At 43.5% G+C, this 20,947-nt stretch overlaps 1 protein-coding gene across 4 annotated transcripts in view; it reads right to left on the bottom strand.

Moving 5' to 3' along the window:
• Nucleotides 1–6,296: 6,296 nt before the first annotated feature.
• The window catches only part of LOC143283081 (inositol polyphosphate 5-phosphatase OCRL-like), a 49,918-nt gene continuing 35,267 nt past the window's right edge, over nucleotides 6,297–20,947 (bottom strand). For all 4 annotated transcript variants that reach the window (XM_076589119.1, XM_076589118.1, XM_076589120.1 and 1 more), the window contains 8 exons: nucleotides 20,907–20,947; nucleotides 19,603–19,727; nucleotides 15,663–15,773; nucleotides 14,165–14,281; nucleotides 12,263–12,347; nucleotides 9,634–9,761; nucleotides 7,844–7,955; nucleotides 6,297–6,485 (listed from right to left, as the gene is read on the bottom strand). The exon at nucleotides 20,907–20,947 is cut by the window's right edge and continues 56 nt beyond it. In XM_076589119.1, the coding sequence (XP_076445234.1) occupies nucleotides 6,334–6,485; nucleotides 7,844–7,955; nucleotides 9,634–9,761; nucleotides 12,263–12,347; nucleotides 14,165–14,281; nucleotides 15,663–15,773; nucleotides 19,603–19,727; nucleotides 20,907–20,947 (871 nt within the window). In that variant the 3' untranslated portion in view covers nucleotides 6,297–6,333. The remainder of the gene's footprint in view (nucleotides 6,486–7,843; nucleotides 7,956–9,633; nucleotides 9,762–12,262; nucleotides 12,348–14,164; nucleotides 14,282–15,662; nucleotides 15,774–19,602; nucleotides 19,728–20,906) is intronic.

Below are 20,947 nucleotides of genomic sequence, written 5' to 3'. Positions count from 1 at the left end.
ATATATAACAAAGTCACACCATATCATGCCAAACAATATGCACAACTATAGAAAACCCAAATGAAGAAAGAAAAATAAATTACTACTTAACTCAATCCATGGAGACTACACAGACACTTCACAGGCAGTGCAGTTATGCTGTAGGAGAGTTCTTGATACCTTTTTCCTTTTCACCCCGCTTCCTGACCACAATACTTACAACTCTCTCTGTTCTCTTGCTATTTTCTCCTATCCCGACTCGACCACAACATGTAGACACTATCAACAACAGACACCACGAAGTGATATGGAATCATTCACAACAATATTAACAGAATGGAAGTGAATACCACTTCATGAGAATGCATACAGAGTGAAGCTAAAGGCTGGCAGACTGGGAAAGTACAAGCAGTCAGCAGGGAATGTAGCATCCAAACCATGAGGACTCACAGAGACAGCTGCTTCATCACACCTGTCTCACACACATCCTGAAATTCAATCCACTTACAATGCACTGACATTCCTGTTCAAACAAATTTAACAGATTTGCATATACATGTGTGATGCACACCTCTCCCCTTTTAAAGCTGAACCTCTTTTAATTCCACCTCTTGGACCTACATGACACAGACAAAATAGAAAACCAAAGCTCTTTCTTGGTCTATATTTACTAAACTATTCCATCAAACTCCTGTACATGGCAAATTTCCCTCACCTGTGTCTCACAAATTTAAAATCTCATTACTTCAACCCAACAAGAAGTGATTCAGCAGCTGCCATTTCTGATTGATGCTGCGTGGAGCCAGCTTGACTTGGCTCAGCCCTCAGACTGACTGTAGAGATTCACATCACGCCTCCTTTCATAGTGCTGGCTAACATGGTGTGCACACAGTGACACTGATCACATTGGCCTATTGCCCACCACAATGTTTCAATTCAATGCTGGATAATACAGATGTCTCCCCCCCACCCCCCACACCCACAACCCCCCCACCCTGACCCCCCCCACCCTCTTCACACAACCCTCTTTCCTCACTTTGTTGCACACAAACCATCCGTAGCCAATGACTGGCATGACAACCATCAGTATTCTCTTCGCATCAAGACCAAACAAGTGAACTACAGACACTATCAATACTGCTTGCACATCCTATTTTCAGCTGTGATACCAGTATTTAACACTTTATTTATTTTCTGAATAGCGGAGCACACCATTCAGATCATCTGAACAAACATCGACAAGAGCACTTATTCAACAATACACTTGGACAAAATTGGTGTCGACATAAACTAGGTTTTAGAATAGAAAAGAAGTGAGAAATGAGAATGCTGAGAAGACCAGCCATCACAGTTTTATATACATGAAGATGAAACACAATGCTAGACAAACACAAGCAGGGTTGGCTGAATGAACTGACATTGCTCAGCTGAGCACACAGGTCATCCTAACTGACTCACATCACACACTGAATCATGGACAGCTCAGCTGAGCACACAGGTCATCCTAACTGACTCACATCACACACTGAATCATGGACAGCTCAGCTGAGCACACAGGTCATCCTAACTGACTCACATCACACACTGAATCATGGACAGTCAGCTGAGCACACAGGTCATCCTAACTGACTCACATCACACACTGAATCATGGACAGTCAGCTGAGCGCACAGGTCATTCTAACTAACTCACATCACACACTGAATCATGGACAGCTCAGCTGAGCACACAGGTCATCCTGACTGACTCACATCACACACTGAATCATGGACAGCTCAGCTGAGCACACAGGTCATCCTGACTGACTCACATCACACACTGAATCATGGACAGCTCAGCTGAGCACACAGGTCATTCTAACTGACTGACATCACACACTGAATCATGGACAGCTCAGCTGAGCACACAGGTCATCCTGACTGACTCACATCACACACTGAATCATGGACAGCTCAGCTGAGCACACAGGTCATCGTAACTGACTCACATCACACACTGGATCATGGACAGCTCAGCTGAGCACACAGGTCATCCTAACTGACTCACATCACACACTGAATCATGGAGAGCTCAGCTGAGCACACAGGTCATCTTAACTGACTCACATCACACATTGAATAAGCACACCATCAACAACACCAAATGGCTGGAATTTGCCTTCTGAGTTACAACACATTCAACTGATGCATAAACCACATTGCACAAGATGTGGACAACAAATCCACCATGTTCAGAATGAAGATGTAAGCTAAGAATCCATGGCATCCACCTGCTACAAAGACTGCACTTACACTGAACACAAAGCCTCAGGCCTGTCCACACTGCCATCAACTGCTGTGGAGGGCAGCTCTCTCTGTTCAACACAGAGCAGCACAAAGTTACAAGCCTGTCCACACTGTCATCAACTACTGTGGACCACAACTCTCTCTTATCTTCAGAGTAAATTCCTTCTGCAGGAAGCAGCGGTTGTATGAGAATCCTGGAGATAACGCTAACAACTACTTGACATTCTCCTCACTGTGAGAATTCTGGAGATAACACTAACAGTGCAAAACTACTTGACATTTTCCTCATTGTGTGAATCCTGGAGATAACGCTAACAGTGCAAAATTGCTTGACATTCTCGTCACCCTTTGCCCTGTGGTACTGCTTTAGCTTTACTCCCAGGTAGTCAATACAGAAAACTTTAACTCTGATTTATGTAACCTTCACCTTGATTCATTTTGTTGTTCAAACTCGATTTATGTAACCTTCACCTTGCCCCAGTTTGTTGTTCTAACTCTGATTTATGTGATATTCACCTTGATCCATTTGTTGTTCTCTCTGTAACCTTCACCTTGACCCAGTTTGTTGTTCTAATTCTGATTTATGTCATCTTCACCATGACCCAGTTTGTTGTTCTAACTGATTTATGTGATCTTCACCTTGACCCAGTTTGTTGTTCTAACTCTGATTTATGTAACCTTCACCTTGACCCAGTTTGTTGTTCTAACTCTGATTTATGTGATCTTCACCTTGATCCATTTTGTTGTTCTCTCGATTTATATAACCTCTACCTTGACCCAGTTTGTTCTGATTTATGTAATCTTCACCTTGACCCAGTTTGTTGTTCTGACTCTGATTTATGTAATCTTTACCTTGATCAAGTTTTTTCTTGTAACTCTGATTTATGTAACCTTCACCTTGACCCAGTTTGTTGTTCTAACTCTGATTTATGTAATCTTCATCTTGATCCAGTTTATTGTTAAATTCTGATTTATGTTATCTTCGCCTTGACCCAGGTTGTTGTTCTAACTCTGATTTATGTAATCTTCACCTTAATCCAGTTTGTTGTTCTGATTTATGTAATCTTCACCTTGATCCAGTTTGTTGTTCTAACTGATTATGTAATTTTCATCTTGATGCAGTTTGTTGTTCTAATTCGGATTTATGTCATCTGCACTTTGACCCAGTTTGCTGTTCTAACTCTGATTTATGTTATCTTCACCTTGAACCATTTTGTTGTTCTAACTCTCAATTTATATAACCTTCACCTTAACCCAGTTTGTTGTTCTAACTGATTTATGTAATCTTCACCTTGACCCAGTTTGTTGTTCTAACTGATTTATGTAATCTTCACCTTGACCCATTTTGTTGTTCTAACTTTGATTTATGTAATCTTTACCTTGATCAAGTTTTTTCTTGTAACTCTGATTTATGTAACCTTCACCTTGACCCAGTTTGTTGTTCTTACTCTGATTTGTGTAATCTTGACCTTGATCCAGTTTGTTGTTAAATTCTGATTTATGTCATCTTCGCCTTGACTCAGTTAGTTGTTCTAACTGATTTATGTAATCTTCACCTTAATCCAGTTTGTTGTTCTAATTGATTTATGTAATCTTCACCTTGATCCAGTTTGTTGTTCTAACCGATTTATGTAATCTTCACCTTGACCCAGTTTGTTGTTCTAACTTTGATTTATGTAATCTTTACCTTGATCAAGTTTTTTCTTGTAACTCTGATTTATGTAACCTTCACCTTGACCCAGTTTGTTGTTCTAACTCTGATTTGTGTAATCTTGACCTTGATCCAGTTTGTTGTTCTAATTGATTCATGTAATCTTCACCTTGATCCAGTTTGTTGTTCTAACCGATTTATGTAATCTTCATCTTGATGCAGTTTGTTGTTCTAATTCTGATTTATGCCATCTTCACTTTGACCCAGTCTGTTGTTAAACTGATTTATGTGATCTTCGCCTTGACCCAGTTTGTTGTTCTAACTTTGATTTATGTAATCTTCACCTTGACCCAGTTTGTTGTTCTAACTCTGATTTATGTAATCTTCACCTTGACCCAGGTTGTTGTTCTAACTTTGATTTATGTAATCTTTACCTTGATCACGTTTTTTCTTGTAACTCTGATTTATGTAACCTTCACCTTGACCCAGTTTGTTGTTCTAACTCTGATTTGTGTAATCTTGACCTTGATCCAGTTTGTTGTTAAATTGATTTATGTAATCTTCACCTTGATCCAGTTTGTTGTTCTAACCGATTTATGTAATCTTCATCTTGATGCAGTTTGTTGTTCTAATTCTGATTTATGCCATCTTCACTTTGACCCAGTCTGTTGTTAAACTGATTTATGTGATCTTCGCCTTGACCCAGTTTGTTGTTCTAACTTTGATTTATGTAATCTTCACCTTGACCCAGTTTGTTGTTCTAACTCTGATTTATGTAATCTTCACCTTGACCCAGGTTGTTGTTCTAACTCTGCTTTATGTAATCTTCACCTTGACCCAGGTTGTTGTTCTAACTGTGATTTATGTAATCTTCACCTTGATCCAGTTTGTTATTCTAACTTTGATTTATGTAATCTTCACCTTGACCCAGGTTGTAGTTCTAACTCTGATTTATGTAATCTTCACCTTGACCCAGGTTGTTGTTCTAACTCTGATTTATGTGATCTTCACCTCAATCCAGTTTGTTGTTCTAACTCTGATTTACCAACATCTGTTATGGTCTTTAAAACATCATATTATGCGACTAGGCCTGATATATCATACTCTGTCCACAAGTTGATACATTAACACACTTACTTAAAATCTGAAATACTGATGCACAACAACTTAAGCAAAACTTCAAGTTGTAATTACAAAAAACATTTACCAAACAAAATGTCAAACCCAATTAAGTTGTAATCATAAAAAAAAAAAAACATTCACCGAACAAAATGTCAAAGCCAATCACAAACATAACTGCCACTCCCTCAAAGCACTGCATTCAGAAAATTGTACACCAAGGATGGAGATCACAGCTGAAGATGTATCTGAATGTGGAAAACGACCGAAAACCATGGTTAGTAAGACTGACATCCAGTCTCAGTCACCTTACAGCATAGCACAGGCCATGGTAAGTATGTCCTCAGAAACTCTCAACACATCCCACCAGCTCCAACAAACTCCATGAATAACAAAATTAAAACCTACCTAACACACTACTGATAGTCACCATCAAATCACAGTGTCAATAATAACTAATTGTACACCACAGAAGATATAAACACATCAACCAAACCATCACTTCAATATCCCAGTACTATGCCCACATTGTCCTAATATGCACTATCATAACAGATTGTCATTTTTTCTATTCCCGTAAAAACAAATCAACAAATAAAAACCAACACAAATCAGTCCCTTAAATGAAACCAATTCTGCAAGCAGCTGTGCAAAGCAGTCATGACAGTGCTTCTTGTTGTCTTTCTCTCCCTCAGCTCTGTCAAGTCACTGGGTGCCACACACAACAAGCGTCCACTTCAACAAACTGTGAGATATATGTTAAGTACTAGCACGAGGTGTGTAGTTTCCATGATGCACAAGGAAGGACATGGCTTTCGTGTTCCTCTGTCACAGCACAGGTCAAAGTGCACCGAGTTGCCAGAGCCCCACACCAGTCGCTGGGGGCCACACTGTCCCCAGGAACTAAAACCCACCTCTACAATGGTTCACTGTCCTTCCCTCCTTGGTTGTATGGAAGGAAGCAATAATGCTTTCTCCACCGTCCCCTTGAAATACCATTTGTTTGGTTTGGTTTTCTTCACAAGCAATTCATCCCCACTTGTCCTTTCTCTGACTGTTTTCACAACACACTGCTCTCCCCTCAGCCACAGGCACTGAGCACACATCCTGATCACACGGCCAGCATTCCTGTTCATCTTTCCAGCACCCTAGCCCTGCACCCCCCTCCTCCCCCCCCAACCCCCTCGTACCCCCCCAACCCCCTCGTACCCCCCCAGCCCTATACACCCCCCTCCAGCCCCCCTAGTACTGTGTACCACACCCCTCCCCTGTCAAGGCCCCTGAGCCCCTGCCAACAGGTCAGGACAGCACATCATTGGTCAGGAAGTGGTACATGAAGGCCGCTTTCTTGGCCTCCTCTTCCTGCTGGCGGTGACGCCGGGCACGCTGGGAGCCCAGCTCTCGACTGGCGGAGGGCGGAGTTCGCATCACCACCTCCCCGAACAGGGCGGCTGTGGGCACAGTGCACAGCAAAGCATTAAGCACGGCACACAGGACATGTTTGTGTACATGGAACACCTTTATATACATACATAGCACCACACAAAGGATATGTTTGGGTACATGTAACACCTTTATATACATGTATAGCACCACACAAAGGACATGTTTGTGCACATGTAACACCTTTATATACGTGTACAGCACCACACAGAGGACATGTTTGTGCACATGTAACACCTTTATATACGTGTACAGCACCACACAGAGGACATGTTTGTGTACATGTAACACCTTTATATATGTGTACAGCACCACACAGAGGACATGTTTGTGTACATGTAACACCTTTATATACGTGTACAGCACCACACAGAGGACATGTTTGTGCACATGTAACACCTTTATATACGTGTACAGCACCACACAGAGGACATGTTTATATACATGTATAGCACATCACAAAGTACATGTTTATATACATAAAGACACGTCTACATTCATGCATAGCACATCACAAGGAACACATTTGTATACATGTATGGCATGACACAAAGGACACATTTATATACATATATAGCACCACACAAAGGAGACATTTATATATATATATATGTAAAGCATGTCGAAAGCACGACAAAAAGTACATGTTTATATACATCTATAGCACAAAAAGTACATGTTTACATACATGTATAGCACCACACAAAGGAGACGTTAATAAACATGCACAGCATAACAAAAAGTACACATTTAGATATATATGTATAGCATGACAAAAAGGACACAATAATATACATGTATAGCACGACACAAAGGGCACAATTATACAAATATATAGCATGACACAAAGGACATGTTCAAATACATAAAGCACGACACAAAGGACATGTTTACAAACATATATAGCACAACACAAAGGATACATTTATATACATACACAGCATGACAAAAGTACATGTTTACATACATTTTATACATGTATAGCATGACAAAAAGGACACATTTAAATACATACACAGCATGATAAAAAGGACAAGTTTATATGCATGTAGAGCACAATAAAAAGTACACATTTATATACATCTATGTCACGACACAAAGAACACAATTATATACATGCACAGCATGACAAAAAGTGCAAGTTTAAAAATCTGTATAGCATTACACAAAGGACAGAGTTTAAAAATCTGTACAGCATTACACAAAGGACACAATTTAAAAATCTGTACAGCATTACACAAAGGGCACGTTTATATACATGTATAGCATGACAGAAAAGAATGTTTTTATACATCTTCTCCCACCTGTCACCCAACTCACCCTCCCCACCCACCCTTCACCCTCCCCCACCTACCACACAACTCACCCACAAACTTGATGTCCAGTCCATTGTAGTCTGAGTATTTGAGCATTTCCTTGAGGAACTCACAGACATAGTGGAATGTGTTCTTGTGGAAGTCTGGTATTTGACTCAGCACCTACAGCACAAAAACAGCAACACAAGTGAATGAACAAGGTGTGTAATGTGTGTGTGTGTGTGTGTGTGTGTGTGCAGAGAGAGACAGACAGACTGAGACAGAGACATAGAGAGAGAGAGAGAGAGAGAGAGAGAGAGAGAGAGAGGGGGTACTCTTAACTCACTTGGGACGAATAGTTTTCTCACTTGCTTGCTTTTCCCCGCAAGTGACCCATTTGTTAGTGTTAGGAAAAAAATCACAAAAAATACAAAACACAAAGTAAATGAATGAAACTCGCTGTACTTGATCCACTGACAGATACTTTATTCAACGTCTTCATCATCCTCGTCGATGTTGAAACCTTCAGTTTGAAGTATTTCAATCACTTCAGAAGCAGTAAAAAGCCACTGTCATGATCTAGTTTGCTAAAAAAAATTTCCACTTGTATCGCCTGGAATGTCATTTTCGATAAGTATGCATATTAGCTTGTCATGTGGGGTGCCGAGGTCAAAGGCTCGCCAGCGAGTATATAGTTATGGAATTTCACAAAAAAAACTTTCCATTCAACCCTTGACACGTTTGCAATGCCCTGTGTAGCTGCGATTGTTATGCTACCCCATGAGGAAAACATAGGAAAAAATTTAATTGTCTAAACCGCTATAGCATTCCGTCGTCCAGAGTGAGTTAAAGATCTGAGATGTCTACAATGAAGACTGTCTTAGACAGATCTCATCATTTCTATAACTCCAAAAAGGGAACATGCAAAGAAATTTCACTTTTTTTTAGTTAAAAAAAAATGGGGACTACAGATATCGAAAGAACTTTTTCGAAATTGTTGTTCTAACTTTATGGAGTTACTGTTCACATAAATTCTGCTGTCTAAAGCACTCTGAATTAAGACTTGTGATGCAAATAAAAACCTCTACAATGCCTCTCATCAGTAACACTAACAGAAATGGTCATGGCATTCTGCTAGAGAACAACTGACATGAACCAATCTATATTCCTAGTCAGCCAGCATTCTTTCTGCTTGTTAAACCCTTTCAGAATTAAATGCAGGAACTGGGAAGGTCAAGGGACATAACCAAAGTCACAGAACAGCGCAGGAAAAGAGAATCAGTCAACCCCCACCCCCACCCCCCACAAAAAAAATCCTAGTTGCCATTTGAAATGAGGACAGTGTGCGGTGAGAAGACATGAGATAAGACATAAATGAAAGAATGAGAAACCCAAACACTCCCAACATCACACACACACACACACACACACACACACACACATTCAAGAACGTTCACACAGAGAGAAAAAGACTAGCTGGTCGACAGAGAAAGGACAGACACAGAGAGAAAAAGACTAGCTAGTCAACAGAGAAAGGACGGACACAGAGAGAAAAAGACTAGCTAGTCAACAGAGAAAGGACGGACACAGAGAGAAAAAGACTAGCTAGTCAACAGAGAAAGGACGGACACAGAGAGAAAAAGACTAGCTGGTCGACAGAGAAAGGACGGACACAGAGAAAAAGACTAGCTGGTCGACAGAGAAAGGACAGACACAGAGAGAAAAAGACTAGCTGGTTGACAGAGAAAGGACGGACACAGAGAGAAAAAGACTAGCTGGTCGACAGAGAAAGGACGGACACAGAGAGAAAAAGACTAGCTGGCAGACAGAAAAACACACAAAGACAGAAAGACTACCAGACCTGTTTGCTGAGCAGCAGGTTGTTGGAGGCCGACAGACACTGTTGGTAGACAGAGAAAGGGATGACTGGCTCTGCCAGACACTCCAGGAACAGCAACAAGGATTCTGCCACAGAGTGCACGCTGCCTGCTGTGCTCTGGTCAAGGTCATGCACTGATGCTTTTGTACAGCACACTGCTCCACATCACATCACCTCTATAGCTTTTGTACTGCACACTGCTCCACATCACATCACCTCTATACCTTTTGTACTGCACACTGCTCTACACCACACCACCTCTATACCTTATGTACTGCACACTGCTCCACATCACACCACCTCTATACCTTTTGTACTGCACACTGCTCCACATCACATCACCTCTATACCTTTTGTACTGCACACTGCTCCACATCACATCACCTCTATAGCTTTTGTACTGCACACTGTTCCACATCACATCACCTCTATACCTTTTGTACTGCACACTGCTCTACACCACACCACCTCTATACCTTATGTACTGCACACTGCTCCACATCACATCACCTCTATAGCTTTTGTACTGCACACTGCTCTACACCACACCACTTCTATAGCTTTTGTACTGCACACTGCTCCACATCACACCACCTCTATACCTTTTGTACTGCACAATGCTCCACATCACACCACCTCTATACCTTTTGTACCGCACACTGCTTCACATCACACCACCTCTATACCTTTTGCACTGCACACTGCTCCACATTACACCACCTCTATACCTTTTGTACTGCACACTGCTCCACATTACACCACCTCTATACCTTTTGTACCGCACACTGCTTCACATCACACCACCTCTATACCTTTTGTACTGCACACTGCTCCACATCGCACCACCTCTATACCTTTTGTACTGCACACTGCTCCACATTACACCACCTCTATACCTTTTGTACCGCACACTGCTTCACATCACACCACCTCTATACCTTTTGTACTGCACACTGCTCCACATTACACCACCTCTATACCTTTTGTACTGCACACTGCTTCACATCACACCATCACACCACCTCTATACCTTTTGTACTGCACACTGCTCCACATCACACCACCTCTATACCTTTTGTACTGCACACTGCTCTACATCACACCACCTCTATAACTTTTGTACTGCACACTGCTCCACATCACACCACATCTAAACCTTTTGTACTGCACACTGCTCCACACCACACCATTACACCATCTCTATACCTGGTATATTCTGTATCACAACATCTCTATACCTGTTATATTGTGTTCCTTTTGTGCTGCACACTGCTCCACATCACACCACCTCTATACCTTTTGTACTGCATACTGCTCCACATCACACCACCTCTATACCTTTTGTACTGCACACTGCTCCACATCACACCACCTCTATACCTTTTGCAATGCACACTGCTCCACATCACACCACCTCTATACCTTTTGTACTGCACACTGCTCCACATCACACCACCTCTATACCTTTTGTACTGCACACTGCTCCACATCACACCACCTCTATAGCTTTTGTACTGCACACTGCTCCACATCACACCACCTCTACCTTTTGCAATGCACACTGCTCCACATCACACCACCTCTATAGTTTTTGTACTGCACACTGCTCCACATCACACCACCTCTATACCTTTTGTACTGCACACTGCTCCACATCACACCACCTCTATACCTTTTGTACTGCACACTGCTCCACATCACACTACCTCTACACCTTTTGTACTGCACACTGCTCCACATCACACCATCTCTATACCTGGTATACTCTGTTCCTTTTGTACTGCACACTGCTCCACACCACACCACCTCTATACCTTTTGTACTGCACACTGCTCCACATCACACCATCACACCAACTCTATACCTGGTATACTCGGTTCCTTTTGTACTGCACACTGCTCCACATCACACCACCTCTAAACCTGGTATATATAATGGCCTGAGGCCGATGTACAATAAACCATTTGTCTTGTCTTGTCTACACCTGGTATATTCTCAATCCTACACTGTTGCTTTTGTACTGCACACTATTCTTCATCATCACCCTTCCACCCACCTCTATACCTGTTCTCCTGTTCTGATTCCTGTAGTCCTCACTTGCACTCAATCTTCATAGTTTTCACACATTCTAATTCTCACAAGTTAAAGTGTTATCTATCTTGCAATCTTTGCTGAGAAACAGGTTTTCAAACAAGAAAAAAGAGACATGAATCATAAATATATGATAAACATGAAGCAAACAAAAGCATGGCACAAATCCCCCCCCCCCCCCCCCCGGCACCCCCATCTCCCCCCCTTGACCCCCCCCCCCCCCCGCCCCTCAACAGTGTCATTGTGCAAGAGGTCCAGTGTGACAATGTGACCAACAGTAAAGCCAGCCAGATTCATCACCACTCTCTTTCCTCACCACAAGGAAAGCTGCTTCTCTTGTTTAACAAATATAGCCACACATCAACATCAAATGATCAATAATGATAATATGGCGAGAAAAAAAGAAGAATGCAACTGATAAACTGGCAAAATAAAGCAATACAGATGATTAAAACAGACAGAAGAAAATAGTTCCGCTGCCATATAAGGGCGATGGGGGCAGAGAAAGGCATAAGGATACGCAGTTTGTCAGGCACGCCGCTGTCCAGACAATCCCTGATCTGCTGTATCTCTGCCTGCAGGCCTGGCACTTGGAACAGATCCGCCTGTACACACAGCACACAGAGAACAGGTAATGCACACATAGCACACATGAAACAGGTAATGCACACACAGCACACATGGAACAGGTAATGCACACATCACACACAGAGAACAGGTAATCCACACATAGCACACATGAAACAGGTAATGCACACATCGCAAACAGAGAACAGGTAATGCACACATAGCACACACAGAACATGTAATGCACATATAGCACACAGAGAACAGGTAATGCACACATGGAAAAGGTAATGTACACATAGCACACAGAGAACAGGTAATGCACACAGAGAACAGGTAATGCACACACACCACACATGGAACAGGTAATGCACACACACCACACATGGAACAGGTCCTGAACACACACCACACATGGAACAGGTCCACACACCACACATGGCACACACCACACATGGAACAGGTCCTGAACACACCACACATGGAACAGGTCCTGTACACACCCACACATGTAACAGGTCCTGAACACACCACACATGGAACAGGTCCTGAACACACACCACACATGGAACAGGTCCTGTACACACCCACAAATGTAACAGGTCCTGTACACACCCACACATGGAACAGGTCCTGAACACACACCACACATGGGACAAGTCCACACACCACACATGGCACACACCACACATGGAACAGGTCCTGAACACACCACACATGGAACAGGTCCTGTGCACACCCACACATGGAACAGGTCCTGAACACACCACACATGGAACAGGTCCTGTACACACCCACACATGGAACAGGTCCTGAACACACACCACACATGGAACAGGTCCTGAACACACACCACACATGGAACAGGTCCTGTACACAACACACACATGGAACAGGTCCTGTACACACCACACATGGAACAGGTCCTGTACACACCACACATGGAACAGGTCCTGAACACATACCACACATGGAAGAGGTCCTGTACACACCACACATGGAACAGGTCCTGTACACACCACACATGGAACAGGTCCTGAACACACACCACACATGGAACAGGTCCTGAACACACTACACATGGAACAGGTCCTGAACACACACCACACATGGAACAGGTCCTGAACACACACCACACATGGAAGAGGTCCTGTACACACCACACATGGAACAGGTCCTGAACACACACCACACATGGAACAGGTCCTGAACACACTACACATGGAACAGGTCCTGAACACACACCACACATGGAACAGGTCCTGAACACACTACACATGGAACAGGTCCTGAACACACACCACACACATGCTTTGGGAGGGGCATCCCTTGTCACCTTTCCTGGAGCTAAGTCACCACTAATGACATGCTGCGTTAACACACCTGTGTGCATCAGTGCGTGGACGAGTGTACATGTTTGTTTGTTTGGACAAGCTTTCTTTGTAGGCTGTTAATTTTCTGTGCTTGTTTTTTTTGTCCATTTATGAGTGTTTTTGACGTCTTTCCAATAGACATTGGTGTGTTCCATCAGTCATGCTCAACTTGTCATTCCCATAGACATTGATGTTCTCTATCAGTCATGCTCACCTTGTCTTTCCCATAGACATTGATGTGTTCAGTCATGCTCACCTTGTCTTTCCCATAGACATTGATGTGTTCAGTCATGCTCACCTTGTCTTTCCCACTGACATTGATGTGTTCCATCAGTCATGCTTACCTTGTCTTTCCCATAGACATCGATGTGTTCTATCAGTCATGCTCACCTTGTCTTTCCCATAGACATTGATGTGTTCTATCAGTCATGTTCACCTTGTCTTTCCCATAGACATTGATGTGTTCTATCAGTCATGCTCACCTTGTCTTTCCCATAGACATTGATGTGCTCTATCAGTCTCCACAGCTCCTTGGGCACCATGTACAGACGACCCCCGGTCTTGGATATGTCAACATGACCCAGGCTGCCTGGCTGCTCCTGCAACCATCAGTTCCCAATAAAGCCTCAGTTTTCTTTTTTTTCTTTTTTGCCTGTTTTTAAAGCAGTTTTTCATACAGAGGAGTACAGAGGAGAGACAGAACAGGTGGAAGAGAGAGGAGGACAGACGGAAGAGGTGATAGAAAGAGGAGTACAGAGGACAGACAGATGGGGTGGAAGAGAGAGGAGTGCAGAGGACAGACAGACAGACAAACAGGTGGCACAGAGAGGAGTACAGACAGACAGACAGGTGGCAGAGAGAGGAGTACAGACAGACAGGTGGCAGAGAGAGTACAGACAGACAGGTGGCAGAGAGAGTACAGACAGACAGGTGGCAGAGATAGGAGTACAGACAGACAGGTGGCAGAGAGAGGAATACAGACAGACAGACAGGTGGCACAGATAGGAGTACAGACAGACAGGTGGCACAGTGAGGAGTACAGACAGACAGACAGGTGATAGAGAGAGGAGCACAGACAGACAGACAGACAGGTGGCAGAGAGAGAAGTGCAGACAGACAGACAGGTAACAGAGAGAGGAGCACAGACAAGACAGTGGCAGAGAGTGCAGAGAGGGAGTGCAGACAGACAGACAGGTGGCACAGATAGGAGTACAGACAGACAGACAGGTGGCAGAGAGTGCAGAGAGAGGAGTGCAGACAGACAGACAGGTGGCACAGATAGGAGTACAGACAGACAGACAGGTGGCAGAGAGTGCAGAGAGAGGAATACAGACAGACAGACAGGTGGCACAGATAGGAGTACAGACAGACAGACAGGTGGCAGAGAGTGCAGAGAGAGGAGTGCAGACAGACAGGCAGGTGGCACAGAGAGGAGTACAGACACACAGGTGGCACAGTGAGGAGTACAGACAGACAGGTGACAGAGAGAGGAGCACAGACAGACAGACAGGTGATAGAGAGAGGAGCACAGACAGACAGACAGACAGGTGGCAGAGAGAGAAGTGCAGACAGACAGACAGGTGACAGAGAGAGGAGCACAGACAGACAGGTGTCACAGAGAGGAGCACAGACAGACAGGTAGCAGAGAGAGGAGCACAGACAGACAGGTGTCAGAGAAAGGAGCACAGACAGGTAGCAAAGAGAGGAGTACAGACTGTCGGGTGGCAGAGAGAGGAGCACAGACAGACAGGTGTCAGAGAGAGGAGTACAGACTGTCAGGTGGCAGAGAGAGGAGCACAGACAGACAGACAGGTGACAGAGAGAGGAGCACAGACAGACAGACAGACATGTGGCAGAGACAGGAGTACAGACAGGTGGCAGAGAGAGGAGTACAAACAGGTGACAGAGAGAGGAGTACAGACAGACAGGTAGCAGAGAGAGGAGTACAGACAGTCGGGTGGCAGAGAGAGGACGACTGACCAAGTCCGCCAGCTGGTCCACAGGCAGCTCCCTGATGGGCTGGTGCATCTGGATCAGAGCTTCCAGGGACGACCCAAAGGAACTGGACAGGTAGTTACCCCCCACCGTGATCTGATCCTCATCAAGGGACTGTACTCTCACTATGACTTGGGAGGAAAGTCCATAGGGGTTGCACAGTGTCTTTAGCAGGCACACAAAGGTGCACATGAGACAGACCTGCCGATAGTGTTACATTCCACACAATGTCAAATTTGTATGAATGTTCCTGGGACAGGCCACTACCAAGTCAGCAGTGGGGCGACCATCCACAAACCGGAGGGTCCCCAGGTGGCAGATATGGGGATGGCCCTCAGATATGAGGGTTAGCTATGATATCACAGCCGCAGACCAACCAGTGATGTTTCTGATAGGACGGGGCAGGGCAGTAGGTGGCACTCTTGCACTCATTGAAATACTCCATGTGTCCTAACCAGGTTCATCATGTGATCAGGAGTGCACTACAACCTCCAGCCACAGGGTGGAATCCTGGGAAAAAGGATCCCCCTGTGCTCACAGGGCAGGTCTTTGGGCCATGAGGTAAGGGTGAGGTGACCCCGACAGAAACCCCTTGTGCTCAAGACGAAGGTGTTGGGCTACACTGTGTGCTCCAACAAATCACATCACATCAACACTGATGACAATGTGTGAATGTTCCTGCTGTGAAGTGTGCAGTGTGCTCCAACAAACCACAACACATCATCGCTGATGATAATGTGTGAATGTTCCTGCTGTGAAGTGTACAGTGTGCTCCAACAAACCACACCACATCAACACTGATGACAATGTGTGAATGTTCCTGCTGTGAAGTGTGCAGTGTGCTCCAACAAACCACACCACATCGACACTGATGACAATGTGTGAATGTTCCTGCTGTGAAGTGTGCAGTGTGCTCCAACAAACCACACCACATCGACACTGATGACAATTGTAAATGTTCCTGCTGTGAAGTGGCTTGTACTCTTCTTTTTTCTTTCTATATTGTACACACACACAATAAAGAATTTCAAAACATTTTTTAACAGGTGAGTATATGAAAATGCATAAATATGTAGGCAAGTGTATGCGTGTGCAGCATGAACTTAGTGCACATAAAAGAACCCGCAGCAAGAAAAGGGTTGTCCCTGACAAAATGATGGAGAAAAATCTACACTTACAGCAAAACAACAGACAGGCACAAAATAAAAGCTGGCACTGTACAGTCGGGACATGCTTTCCCCAAGGAAGCAGCCTCGATTTCACACAGAGAAATTTGTCATGACAAAAAGAAATATAACAGACTACACTAATCCACAGCACAAAGGGCAGTCAAGGATACAAAGATGTCTTTGCCCCATACAACACACTACAATTACCCACTGCACAAAGGACAGTCAAGGATACAAAGATGTCTTTGCCCCATACAACACACTACAATTACCCACTGCACAAAGGACAGTCAAGGATACAAAGATGTCTTTGCCCCATACAACACACTACAATTACCCACTGCACAAAGGACAGTGAAGGATACAAAGATGTCTTTGCCCCATACAACACACTACAATTACCCACTGCACAAAGGACAGTCAAGGATACAAAGCTGTCTTTGCCCCATACGACACACTACAATCACTTGCTGCACAAAGGACAGTCAAGGATACAAAGATGTCTTTGCCCCATACAACACACTACAATAACCCACTGCACAAAGGACAGTCAAGGATACAAAGATGTCTTTGCCCCATACAACATACTACAATCATCCACTGCACAAAGGACAGTGAAGGATACAAAGATGTCTTTGCCCCATACAACACACTACAATTACCCACTGCACAAAGGACAGTCAAGGATACAAAGATGTCTTTGCCCCATACAACACACTACAATCATCCACTGCACAAAGGACAGTCAAGGATACAAAGATGTCTTTGCCCCATACAACACACTACAATTACCCACTGCACAAAGGACAGTCAAGGATACAAAGATGTCTTTGCCCCATACAACACACTACAATAACTCACTGCACAAAGGACAGTGAAGGATACAAAGATGTCTTTGCCCCATACAACACACTACAATCACTCACTGCACAAAGGACAGTGAAGGATACAAAGATGTCTTTGCCCCATACAACACACTACAATCATCCACTGCACAAAGGACAGTGAAGGATACAAAGATGTCTTTGCCCCATACAACACACTACAATCATCCACTGCACAAAGGACAGACAAGGATACAAAGATGTCTTTGCCCCATACAACACACTACAATCATCCACTGCACAGTCAAGGATACAAAGATGTCTTTGCCCCATACAACACACTACAATAACTCACTGCACAAAGGACAGTCAAGGATACAAAGATGTCTTTGCCCCATACAACACACTACAATCATCCACTGCGCAAAGGACAGTGAAGGATACAAAGATGTCTTTGCCCCATACAACACACTACAATCATCCACTGCACAAAGGACAGTCAAGGATACAAAGATGCCTTTGCCCCATACAACACACTACAATTACCCACTGCACAAAGGACAGTGAAGGATACAAAGATGTCTTTGCCCCATACAACACACTACAATTACCCACTGCACAAAGGACAGTCAAGGATACAAAGATGTCTTTGCCCCATACAACACACTACAATCATCCACTGCACAAAGGACAGTCAAGGATACAAAGATGTCTTTGCCCCATACAACACACTACAATAACTCACTGCACAAAGGACAGTCAAGGATACAAAGATGTCTTTGCCCCATACAACACACTACAATTACCCACTGCACAAAGGACAGTCAAGGATACAAAGATGTCTTTGCCCCATACAACACACTACAATAACTCACTGCACAAAGGACAGTGAAGGATACAAAGCTGTCTTTGCCCCATACAACACACTACAATTACCCACTGCACAAAGGACAGTCAAGGATACAAAGATGTCTTTGCCCCATACAACACACTACAATAACTCACTGCACAAAGGACAGTCAAGGATACAAAGATGTCTTTGCCCCATACAACACACTACAATTACCCACTGCACAAAGGGCAGTCAAGGATACAAAGATGTCTTTGCCCCATACAACACACTACAATTACCCACTGCACAAAGGGCAGTCAAGGATACAAAGATGTCTTTGCCCCATACAACACACTACAATTACCCACTGCACAAAGGGCAGTCAAGGATACAAAGATGTCTTTGCCCCATACAACACACTACAATTACCCACTGCACAAAGGGCAGTCAAGGATACAAAGATGTCTTTGCCCCATACAACACACTACAATCACTTGCTGCACAAAGGACAGTCAAGGATACAAAGATGTCTTTGCCCCATACAACACACTACAATTACCCACTGCACAAAGGGCAGTCAAGGATACAAAGATGTCTTTGCCCCATACAACACACTACAATCATCCACTGCACAGTCAAGGATACAAAGATGTCTTTGCCCCATACAACACACTACAATAACTCACTGCACAAAGGACAGTGAAGGATACAAAGATGTCTTTGCCCCATACAACACACTACAATTACCCACTGCACAAAGGACAGTGAAGGATACAAAGATGTCTTTGCCCCATACAACACACTACAATCACTTGCTGCACAAAGGACAGTCAAGGATACAAAGATGTCTTTGCCCCATACAACACACTACAATCATCCACTGCACAAAGGACAGTCAAGGATACAAAGATGTCTTTGCCCCATACAACACACTACAATCATCCACTGCACAAAGGACAGTCAAGGATACAAAGATGTCTTTGCCCCATACAACACACTACAATCACTTGCTGCACAAAGGACAGTCAAGGATACAAAGATGTCTTTGCCCCATACAACACACTACAATTACCCACTGCACAAAGGACAGTCAAGGATACAAAGATGTCTTTGCCCCCATGCAGATGAAGGACAAGAATGTCCTCCAGATTGTCCCGGCCACTGTTGAGGAATCCCACCGTGTTCTTGTCCACGTACACCTCCAGCTGAACGTCACAAGACAGACCTGCACACAGCGCATTGTATGACAGTCAGGTCCACTATGACAGAGACGGCAACTGCTGTCCCCTATCTGAGTTAGTCTGACTGAAGTGGTGAGTGTCTTGCTCAAGTCACATCCCCACTTTCCTGGCCAACAGGGCTTCACAACAACTGGTGCTGGGATGGTCCCCAAGACCCTAAGGCTGCAACACTAAGAACCAGTGCAAATACCCAGTGTATATATTTGTCACAAACTTTTTGTCATATTCTTTGAAACAATGCTTAGTACTAATAGTAGAAATACTGGAATAAAATGACTTTTCAGAAAGAAAGCTTACTAATTAAAATATGTACTGACTTTAACCTTTTCAAAGTATCCTCCCACCCCAACACAAGAAAGAAAAACAACAGCCAAACTTTTCACAACATACTGCGCAGACTTACAGACACACACACTCTTACACACATACACAGGTAGTTACACCATAAACACATACAAACGAGCATTACACAGACAAAGACAGACAAACAAAAATGTTCAAAAACATTTGTCAAATCTGTCTCCAACTGGTCCGAGTCAAATTCTATACCCTCCCATGACAATCTGACCATACAAAAAAAGAAACAAGAGAGGCAAGGCCTTCAAGACTCACTTGTGATAAATTAAGTCCCCTAGCATTAATTACAGAGTAATTTCCATTTTTTACTATCTGCACCAAAACGTTTGCAAAATAAAATAAAAAAATCCATGCTTAGCAAAAGAAGTTTCTGTTTGAACAAAAAATGATAATAATAACTCCTCTTGTTGTTGTGTCAGAATAAGAGGTCAAAGTGCCAAGTTTAGAGAATACAAAAAATATAAATATAACAGTAAATGCAGTTTGCATATAATTAGGCTTTTTTTTTTTTTGTGCCCATCCCAGAGGTGCAATATTGTTTTAAACAAGATGACTGGAAAGAACTGAATTTTTCCTATTTTTATGCCAAATTTGGTGTCAACTGACAAAGTATCTGCAGAGAAAATGTCAATGTTAAAGTTTACCACAGACACACGGACACACACACACACACACACACAGACAAACAAACACCGGGTTAAAACATAGACTCACTTTGTTTACACAAGTGAGTCAAAAACAGAGAGCTAAAGCAGCAAGAGGAAACAGTGAGCACTGTGAAACCCAAGCCACGCCCCCTGTATCACCTGGCTTGATGACGTCCTTGTAGGGAGTGACCGACAGCCAG

The sequence above is a fragment of the Babylonia areolata genome, chromosome 6 (assembly GCF_041734735.1).
Source record: "Babylonia areolata isolate BAREFJ2019XMU chromosome 6, ASM4173473v1, whole genome shotgun sequence".
Classification (NCBI taxonomy): domain Eukaryota; kingdom Metazoa; phylum Mollusca; class Gastropoda; order Neogastropoda; family Buccinidae; genus Babylonia; species Babylonia areolata.
This window is presented reverse-complemented; position numbering and strand designations above follow the sequence as displayed.